This window comes from Morone saxatilis, unplaced genomic scaffold, assembly GCF_004916995.1.
Source record: "Morone saxatilis isolate NCDOM2014 unplaced genomic scaffold, NCSU_SB_2.0 Contig9, whole genome shotgun sequence".
Lineage (NCBI taxonomy): Eukaryota > Metazoa > Chordata > Actinopteri > Moronidae > Morone > Morone saxatilis.
This window is the reverse complement of record NW_023340268.1, coordinates 8,967,031-8,978,038: the sequence shown is the minus strand read 5'-3', so window position 1 is coordinate 8,978,038 and position 11,008 is coordinate 8,967,031. Positions and strand designations below refer to the sequence as shown.

At 36.9% G+C, this 11,008-nt stretch overlaps 1 protein-coding gene across 1 annotated transcript; it reads right to left on the bottom strand.

Annotated features, from left to right (window-relative positions):
* Window positions 1-3,267: 3,267 nt before the first annotated feature.
* On the bottom strand, window positions 3,268-6,067 carry LOC118342993 (CD59 glycoprotein-like). The gene is made up of 4 exons (XM_035681699.1): window positions 5,902-6,067; window positions 5,503-5,575; window positions 4,427-4,534; window positions 3,268-3,493 (listed from the first exon to the last, which is right to left on the bottom strand). The coding sequence occupies exons 2-4, from the start codon at window positions 5,555-5,557 to the stop codon at window positions 3,330-3,332; spliced, it is 327 nt and encodes a 108-aa protein (XP_035537592.1). The 5' UTR covers window positions 5,558-5,575; window positions 5,902-6,067; the 3' UTR covers window positions 3,268-3,329.
* Window positions 6,068-11,008: the final 4,941 nt, after the last annotated feature.

Genomic DNA, 11,008 nt, shown 5'->3' with positions numbered 1-11,008 from the left:
CAATAAAAGTTGCTGATGCTAATAGTTTGACATCAGATCAATACTCTCGTGTCTGTGTGTCAAGTGTGAAGCCAGAACCAGGAGGCCCGTTAGCTTAGCTTAGCATAAACAACTGGAAACAGCTGCTAACACATGTAAAGCCCACTTTTCAACAAGTTACCTTATTCAACTTGTCATTTTTATGTTCTTGTTTTTGTACAGGTTAAACCAAAGATATGTAATTAATTAATTAGTGAGCATTAGAGGTCTCACAGGCCACATTCACACTAAATTTATGAGGCGACATAGCGTTGGTGCTAACACAGGCTTCTCCTCCAACAGCCCGGTCCACATAAAGTACAGGAACATTACAGATAGCAGGGCGTCAAATACACACGCTTACTTTCCAGGACAATTACTGTTGTAGATTATTATTTTATTATGTTGTCTCAGAGTATTTAATCATTTTTCAGCGTTTTGGCGTCTTCAAACCCAAATATCAGTCACACAAATCTCCCAACAACGTAGCCTCACACGTTGTTTTAATACACCTGCTTAGTAGGCATATCTCTGAAGTTTGTAGTGAACCAACTGCTTTCAGTCTTTATGCTAAGCTAAGTTAACACTCTGCAATAAAATAAAAAGTGCATTTTGTATCAGTGTTATGTTACAATACTGATTTTTCTGGGGTTGAATGTTCCTTGTAATAAAACGACATACTGAACAAGACACACCAAACGTTTTAGACAGACTTCCTTACAGTTTTTTTTAAGAGGAAGTGCTGCCATAAAATAAAGTTTAATTGGTTGCATTAATCACAAAAACAGTCAGCAGTGGGAGGACTGTCATTTTTTTTTCACAAACCAGTGCACATGGCAACAGACAAAACACTGGAGAAAAAAAAACTTGTGATACTGAAAATTAGAAGGGTTTAATATTTAAAAAAAACAGTCTTATGTCTAACTAACTATTCTCACATTCAGACACAGAGAGAAATAAGGAGAGGACAGAGGTGTGCAGAGAAACAGAAACCTCCTGAGGCGTCACACAGTCAGAACAAGAACACCGCTGCTCAAAAATGTTAAACTTCAATTATTCGCTGAGGCATCTTCCTGTTTCAACACCCAAAAAAACATCTGCTGTTAATTAAAAACAGGCTTCTACCTTTCAAAGAGCACACACTCATACATGCTGCTCGCTCTTATATATATATATATTTATATATTTCAGTACTTGAACAAAGGTTTTACAACATATCAGCTGTTGTTTTTCTGTGAACTGTGACGCTTTTCTCGCTGTCAGTCTTACAGGCTGATCAGACAGGATGAAACTTCAGGTCTTTCCTGTCTTTTTTCTCTCTCATCGCTTCTGAAATATATTCTTCAGTCTTTACAGAAGGATTTAAAGGTTTTATATGTAGCTTTTAAGAAAAAGCAGCTGTTATTGTTGGCTAAAATCCTGCGTCCATGTGTGCAGATGTTTGACATTTTTTACAGCAGCTCTTAAGTAACTGTAACAGGAGAGCACCATGAGACTTGTGAGGTAATTTTGCTAGCGATCATGTTAACGAGCAAGCTAAAGTAAGCCAGCCAGCTGCAACCCGGTGCATCCTCTGGAGTCTGGATGAATTAACTGACTTAAGGTTGGCAACTTGCCAACAGCCCGAATGCCTGGGGGACACAAAACAAGCGAGAGGGGGTCTGGGGATCGTCTCCCCACGAGGTTTTAAATGTCAGGTAACTTCATTTCCTCCATTCTTGTGAATCTTTATGGACTAATTTGTGTTTTTTATGCATCTGTTTCAAACTCTCTATCTGCTACTCACAACATGATAGTGTGTGAGTTATATTAAGGAATAAAACATCATATCATGGACATCAAAACTATTTGATATATTATTGAAGAACTCACTGATAAACTAGCAGAGGCCACTATGGTGGTTGATTTTATTTGTTGGATGTGTTTTGTTTCAATGTCCCCTTCAAACTTCAGCATTTGCTTCTGTGTATTCTTTTTTCTTGTGTTGAGCTCTTAAAAGCTAATATTATTTCTTTATATGTATATATTTTGTGGCTTTGTATTCATTTATTAGATAGGACAGATGAAGATTGACAAGAAAGGGGAGAAAGAGGGGGGAGATATGCAGCAAAGGACTGCAGGTTGGAACTGAACCCCGCTGCAGTAAAGACTTAATACATCTTATTTACTAATCTTTGTTACATTCTAATTACATAACTAAATGATTTCACCCAATACAGCCATTTTAGCCTTTCTTTCTCAGTCATACACACACACACAAACTTAAACACACACACACACACACACACACACACTACACACACACACCTAAACACACACACACACCAAAAAAACACCTGCGTCTTTGCTGCTCCTCAGCCAGGATGTTACATTGAGATTTTTCGATGTTAAAAATCAAGTGGTGAGAAATGTTTTTAATTATCTAGCCACCTGGACAGGGTTGTAGCATGCAGGCACCCACACACACACACACACACACACACACACAGTATATATTTTGAATAAAACAGCATCACTTGCTTTGACGCACATTAACTTGTAATGATTCTCTACATCTTGACTTTCTAACGTAAAAATAAATTTGTATTTTGTCTAGAATAAATGAGGGTTGCAGGGATAAAATAACACACACACATATGTTTTCAGGTAACAGATGTTGTCCTTCTTTTAATTAAAGTCAACAAATTAAGACATTGTACTCACTCACTGCTGCAGAAACGGGCCGTTACAACACACACACACATTATTCTGTAATCGTCTGTAGGGGGGAAACAGAAACTCAGTGCGATCTTAATTATTATTCAAGGGCAGCGGCAGACATTTGATGTTCTTCTTCAGACTGTTTTTAAGCTGTTGTTGTGCTTCAGCAGGTTTACAGCTCTGACTGAGAGCTTCTGAAATCACAGGTCTGAATCCAGACATCACACGTGCCACCGAGTGGACGTGGTGTGTGTGTTTCAGCCCACTGAGCCACAAACAGCATCATGGTGTTGACATGTCAGTCTGCAGGATTCGTTTTTCCTTTGTCAGTCTTTCTCGATCTTTCTGGTCTAATATGAATATAATACAGTTTAATACAGACCAGAAAGTAGTGGATGAGACCTTTACACACATATGATCTGTGGTTTCCTTCTTCAGAGACGTCAAATATGTCTCACTGTTGCTTTATTAAACTCAGCCTCAACACTTTTAGGTGAAGACTTCCTCTACTAAGAGAGCTATAAACACGTGTTAATGGACAAACTGAGACAAATGTTTTTATTCAGACTTTATTGTTGAGTGGTTAACAATGTTCAACATGAGACTTTTTCTTAACCCCAAAATTCCTTAATTGTTTGAATTATACTTTTTTTGGGGCCATTGCAGAGTTTTGACTCACAGCAGGAGAAGGTGAAACTAGGGAGGAGTTCATATCTGGATGACAGAGTCCTGAAGTCGCAGTCTGCGTACCTCACACAATGTGTGTAGGTGTTTTCTAAAGGGGAGACACAGCATTAGTCAGCATTAGTCTTACTATTATTATTATTACAGCAGAGATCAGGTTGAAGAAATACATCACAATATGTATTTTATATCACAGGTGAAGGTTAAATAAGTTTCAGTGCATAAATTCCCTGCAAACAAAGACTTTATGAAGGAAAAGAGTTAGAATAGTTATAGTTAGAATAATCTGAGCTTGAAGGTTCATTATGGACCTGAGCTTTCAGCCACATCTCATGGCCTTCATCGGTGCACTTGTCACGGAGATGGTTCAGTTGTTGATACCTGACCAGAGAATGCGATTTCGGTCACGTCATAACAATTAAAACAACAATAAATGACATACGTATTCATACTCGTATCCATGACAACTGAGCAAACTCCGTCCACTGATGAAGCCCACGAGAGGAGGCGGAAAGCTCCAGTAAGACAACCTTGAGCGAGGATCTATTTTGTCTCAGGAAGTTGTCGGTGCACATACTTTTAGAAGCAGAATGAATTAATATAAATTTGTTGTGCGTTGAATCATCAGTTATTGTCAGATCGAGAGATTCATCTAACATCACTTTGCAGAATTTATTGATAATAAATATATAATCAATATTGGCATCTTTAAACGGCAGCAGGGTGCAATCAATAAGAGCAGTTGACCAGATAATGTCATTGTTTCTTTGGTTTTAATTTGTTTAGTAGTAGTAGTATTATAATAATTAGTAATAATAATAGATACCATTGATGATATGTATATGAATGATGAACACAGATCAGTATTTGAACATAAATATTCAGATTAATGTTATTTTATCCCCTCCATCCATATAACTACATTGTTCCCTCCGTTACTGACCCTGCGCTCACGCTCCAACCCGACGGGCAGTTTTATGACGACTTTATCCTGTTGGAATTGGTACTCGTTAATGATGCTTACCACCACTGGTGAGTTTGAGGCAGCTGTCTTCACCTTGGCTACACTCCTGTTGGACTTCACAGCTCTTGGTGGATCCTTCAGGGCAGGAGTAACACAGCAGAGAGAGGCCTGGGGAAACAAAGACAGTCAGTTTATTCATTTAATATAAATATCCCCACATTTAAACTATCACAGGTGCTAATAATAATGTGGAAATCTGCTTTTTTTGTTTTACTTTTTAATTAATTGGTATCTGACAATGTAATACATTGTCTGTTATGATGTGACTTTATTTTGTATCTCCATGATGTTTTCTTGTCCGTTTTCCTGACCAAATGTGGAAAAACTACACGTTTCACTAAATGTAGGCAAAACTATATACAGATTATACAGGCAAACACCTCAAATGTTTGACTCATAACTATAAATACTATAAAAACTAAAAGATGTGAACAAACTATTTTGGAAGAGGAGGTTGTGCTTCAATAACAGGAACCCAGAAATCCAGTGAAGGAGGAGAAACACTCGTCCTTGCCAAACAGCTCTGTGCACTTTTTCTATTGTGATGTTGGCCAAATAAATAAAGTGAAAGTTTTGTATATTTTTGTTTCGGGTTGATGAAATTGAGGGATTTAATGTCGGGAAGTGAAAAGTTGGATGAATTCAACCCTGAAGCAGAATGACTGCGGCACAGCGAAGAAGGCAAGGACTTTATCGCTCTATCCCCCGACAAAGGACGTCCCTGATTTGTTGTATTTCATAAATATACAATCTTGTCAATAAAGTAACCCCCCCCCCCAAAAAAAAAACCAGCTACAACACATCAGTGAACTGCATGTCCTGAAACATCATAGAAAAAGGTGATGAATGAATATTTATCACTGACTCTGCAAATGTAAGCAGACAGAACATGTAAACGGCACACTGATCTGCCAAAATGTTCCCTCAGGCTGACGTTTCCTCTTTATGAAACATATAATCTCTTTGACTTAGCTCCACTCGCCGGGCACTTTTATAGCAGCAAAAAAATAAAAGAGCGAGCGTTGATGAAAGCAACACTGATTCCTTCTTCAACCCCCCCTTTTTTTTATTCTCACCACATCCAAACATGGCAAAGCTGACAGCCAGGCAGAACACCACAGAGCTCCTCATCGTGACTGGAAGCAACGTCTGAAAATTAAAACATATAATATTGTCACTGCTGGATGAAAGGCAGGGAATTAACTTAGTAAAATAAAGGAATAATACGTTTCAAAACATCACCTCTGCATATTTTTTGCGTTCTTTTTTTGGGGTCAAGAGATTTTTCATAAAAAAAAAACAGCCTGGTGTCTTATTCTTGTTTTAGGAATTACTCACAAAATGACTTAAAATTAGATCAATAAGACAGAAATTATGACATAACTCATATAAAAACATATTCATTTGGACATTTTATAACATTTTCTATAGATATGTATGTAGATGTGTTGAGTTATTATTATGTTATTACTCACCTGTGAACGAGAAGAAAATGACTTTCAGCTCACGGAGAAGAGGTTTTTTATAACAGCACAAACAGTAAAATCAGCAGCCTGTCTGTTTGGGTTCAGAGTCCATGTTCAGGGTCTAAATATTGGAAGCGCAGAGCTTGTGTAACACTAGAGAGGAAGAATTAATAGTTTTCTGTTAGGATATTCACTTATTTTCTGATTGATGGACTGATTAAAAGGACACGTTAAGACTTTGATTTGATTTATAAATGAACAGCAGTCAGAGGGACAGTGAGGAACATGCAGGGGGAGTTACTGATTACATATCACACAATTACGGTAATTCAGCTCGGGGGGAAAAACACAGTAATCTGGTTACAGCTGTTTAACCCGAGATTTGTTAATGACGGGGAGAGACGAGGAGGAGGAACAGATGAATGTGAAGAAATCAATAAATGTGAAGCAGTATGTTGGTGACTGTTTACCTGTGTGTCTGTTGTAAATATACCTTTAATGTTTCATTGAGTTCAGGCTCCAGTTCACTGTGGAGTCATACACTAGTTTAAACTCTTAAACTATTGTACACTGTAAAACCAGAGAAGTTAATTTAAGAAACAAAACATTGTTCAATCCGATCACATGAAAATCTTTGAGTCTTTTTAGGTTAAAAAAGATTCTCGATTAAGTTGCCTTTACTAATAATTTTAAGTGGCGCTAACAGAAACAGACTTTTACGAGGTATTTTGTCTTCACAGTATTAAGAGAAATTACAAAATTAAGTCATTTTCACTTAAAATTATTAAAGCTACTTAATCAAGATTGTTTTTTTAACTTACAAAATGTAGTTTTACTTAATTTTTACTTAAAAACTTTACAACGTACGTGTGATATCTCCATCAAAGAAGAAGGGTGCTGAGAGAGAGGCTGGTATATTGACAATAAGGTACAGTAGTATGAAAGCTTTATATTTTATGTGTTTGGTGCCACCTCAGTCAAAAAAAGTCTGTTCATAACCCAGGTTGTATCTCCAGTAAGGAATTGAGAGATTAGCACATTGTTTTGTTTTAGTTTCATCTTTGTTGACAATAAAAAAAACTTTATCCTTTAAAATAGAAAATAAAATAAAAACAGACCTGAGAGTATCACCATCTAAGCCCAAAGAAAAGAGTATTGATTTTAGAATTACTGAATCTATTTGGGCTATAATTAGAGTTAAATTACTAACATCTTTAAAACAACTGCATAACTACACACAAAATAAACAATAATAAATTAACTTGTCAAAATAAAAGTCAGATTGTAGTCAGTTTTATTTTTCCAGGCACACACAGTCCACCAGTTGAGGAAGCTTTATACCTTTATTAACTTTAAATCCATTTAAAACAAATATTTTCACAATGTCAACAATGAAAACTGCCAGGAGAGCTGTTTTTTATTATGAAATGTTCTCTCTGTAAAGTGTCTCAACCTCCCGTCGCCGTCAGAGGGGACACAGGTTTTTATGTCAATAAACATTCAATCAGGACTGAAAGTCTCCTCCGGGTGTTATGAGTTTTATAATCCAGTTTTATAATCCTGAATTCATATTATGTCCTTCTTTCTTCCTGCTCTCTCTCTCTCTCTCCCTCTCTCTCTCTCTCTGTGCAGATCATTGTAAGCTTCAGATCCTGCTGCAGGGCTTCACACACACTTACATATACATGCACCAGAAGCATGAAATCAAAGTGCATGTTACAGTATTTTCTTTATGGACCTTCCTGAATCAGTTTCTGTGCTCAGAGATCATTTCAGTGTGAATAATAGAGACGATTATATCACAACCCATAACAAAGTTGTGTCTTCTCCGACCTACGAGCAATAACAATCAATTGAAGAGAATCATTTTATTTGGGTAATGCAGGCCAGTGTCATGTTTAATTCAGAGGAGTTTGAAGTATAATTGTGAATCATTTTTTTCCCGGGGGGGGGGGGCTCAACATTTTCTCACAGACGTTTAAACGTCGCCATCTGAAAGCAACATGACTTTCCTTTGCCATTGCAGCTATTTAGGCTAATGACTGGCTGTCCCGCTGCTCATTACTTCTTGTCTGAGGCCGAGCTAAAGGCTGGTGTAATGAGGCAAACCACAGATTTCATTTCTTTCTGGTGCCGGCTCAACTGTTACTGGAGTTTTTTTTCTTGGTGCCTCTGCAGCGCTCACACCTAAACCTACACAGATGTTTACTGCAAGCTAGATCGTATGTTCTACTTATTTAGTTACATGTTAAGAAAACTGTTGTCTCACTGTGGCATTGTGTGATTAAACTATAAACGATCACGATGTCAAGAGACTCTGACCTGTTCTCGCCATTTAACACGTAAATAATACGTTTGTTTTCTGTCCAGTAATGACAAAAATGTTAAATAATGGGTCCTTGATTTCAGACATAGGTCATAAAAAGCAGCTGCAGAGAGACTGTTGATTTTGACTTTGTTGGGGAAGCTACTGTGAAAGCTTCTTTTCTAATCACTTCACACTGGAGGAAGTTGACCCACCTTAAGGAGAAATCAAGTTTGAGTAACTAAAGCTACTCAGAAGAAATAGTTCAAACTACTCAGTAAAAAACTATCAAACTGACGAGGTACATGGGATATAAAATATAATATAAATGCCACTTTTCACAGGTCATAGATAAACCCAAAAGTCAGACACCTTCCAGAAAGTCCAGGGAGGAGTTAGCTTGGTAACCTGACATGCAACAACACTTAATAATAAATACATAATAAGTAATAAATAATCAATATGACTAACTGACACATGATCAGTTCATGTTCATTTTTACAAATTCTGATTTAAATCAATAAAAACTATAACCAGATATTTTTTACAGGTAAGCTGAGAAATAAAAATTGTAAATATTTCCATTTTATTTTATTGATTGTAATCAATTACACAGAATATGAAAAAACGGGATTGCACACACAAATCTCTGACACAACTGTCAATGGATGAGTTGCATTGTGGGTAATGTAGGCAACCAAGTTTTGATTTTGATCCTTTTTTTATTATCAGAAAATATCCATCGTTAGTGTGGCAGTATTGTAGGAGTGCGATGATTAATCTGTGGAGTACAAATCCAGCTTCACGTGACAAATCTAAAGCTCGTCATGGTATCGCCACGCTGCGATATGATTGCTGAGCTATGATTGGACAGTCGCTGGCCAGGGGGAGGAGTTTGGTGTCCATCATTATATTTATGACTATGTGCAGCTTTAACACACAGAAAAACATAATGCCATTTCTCAACATAATGGTACTGGATGCAAAATGTTTAAATGTTCTCTGCCAGAAAGTGAACTTATTTAGTTTCTTACCACGAGTCGGACAAACAATATTGAGTCTTAACATAAAAACAAGAGACTCTGTAAGTAAAATGCCGACCAACGACTGTAAAGCCATCTGATCTACACTCACAGACGTACTATCTATAGTATCTTTCTTGTGTGACGGATCCAAACATAAAGAGAGTAAAACAAGTTATTTTATGTCATGTTGAACTATCCACATTTCCTGTTCTTTCTCCCCATCCCCCCTTCCTCCTCCTCCACTGTTACTCTCTTTTATTCATTCACAGTCTTTTGTTTCATTTTCAATCTGCCACCATTCCTTTCGGTCTTTCTCTCATTTCCCAGTCCACTGAGTTAAATATGAGAAAACCAAACCAATCAGGCCATGACATGGTTATTATTTTTAAGAACTAATTTTTTTAATTCCCTCTCTCTCTCTCTCTCTCTCTCTCTCTCCATCATCACCATTCATCATCTTCTTCCATTCCTCCACCTCTTCTTATTCACTCTCTCAATCAGTATTCTGTCCATCTGCCAGGTTCAAAAATTTAAACACTGTAAGGTTTAAACCCCGAGAATTAATAAATCATTAAAATTTTACCAAAAAGAAACCTCATTATTAAGAAACCATCCACACACACACACACACACACACACACACTGAGGGTCCATAAGAAATCCCAAATGTAAAGAGCTTCCATGAAATCTCCTGAATACATGTAGATCTCATGTATTATGGTAATCGTGCTCCCACCGTTATACTCACCTCATCCAGGGATTGAAACACACACGTTAGAGCTCATTTAAAACTGAGCGGTGAGTGTTTATTATTTATTATATCTTCGTCAGCACTGGATTTCTGGACAAATGATGCAGCAGCACAAACGGGACAAACTTTAGATCTCAGAGAGCACTGAACCTTAATTAAAGTCATTAAACCTGCAATAATAATATGTTGTATTTGCCACATAGGGGCACTAGAAACAAGCTGTGAACACAGCGTTGACATATTATCACCTTTCACAGACAAATCATGACTGTAACACTTTATAAAGTAGATAATTGATTAGATAATTAAAGGAACGAGTGAGGAAAGTATCAGGGACAACTTGATGTGATGAACTGTTAATAAGTCGTTCCCTAATAATTCCTAATAGAGGACTATAAAGTAGATAAAGATGAGTTACTTGACCAGGTGTGACTAAATACTGTACTTATGTACAAATTCAAGGTATTTTTTACTAGAATATTAAAATGTTATGCAGCTTTATGCTTCTACTCCTGCTTCTACTTTTTTACTAAATTTGTCTGACAGCTTCAGTTACTACTCTTCAGATTACAATTTTCCCACAACCCTTCCTGTCTAGTCTACAGCCAGTGTTTGGTTTTTCCCATTCTTACTGTAGAAACATGGCGGTTTAACATGTCCGACTCCGACTAAGGTAACATTTATACACAATAATGAAAACACATATATACATATTATATGATTTCTGCCAATAGATCCTCCTAAATTTCCCACACTGGACCTTTAAAGCTGCAAGGAACTTTAATTTTGGGTTGATTCTGGCGGCCCCCTGTGGACAAAAGTAGTATTGTTCTACAGCCTCATTTAATTGATTTCAAGGGGAATAAAACATATGATAGGCATTACGAATAACAATGTGGAAATATCCAATCTCTCTTGCTGTCTTGTGTGCTTAAATTAGCATTAACTTGAGATTGTTTCATAACCAGTTAAAATCTGTTTTTTATGCTGTCTTTAAAAATGCAACAAAGAGGAAACGTTTTTTGCCTCAAACAC

What these genes read in the sequence shown, in the direction of transcription:
- LOC118342993 (XM_035681699.1), bottom strand. Translation starts at nt 5,557, where the DNA reads ATGAGGAGCTCTGTGGTGTTCTGCCTGGCTGTCAGCTTTGCCATGTTT. An exon ending in CTTTGCCATGTTTGGATGTG is followed by an intron (nt 4,535 to 5,502) that starts GTGAGAATAAAA and finishes TTGTTTCCCCAG; the next exon opens with GCCTCTCTCTGCTGTGTTAC. An exon ending in CCTCAAACTCACCAGTGGTG is followed by an intron (nt 3,494 to 4,426) that starts GTAAGCATCATT and finishes TCTCCCCTTTAG; the next exon opens with AAAACACCTACACACATTGT.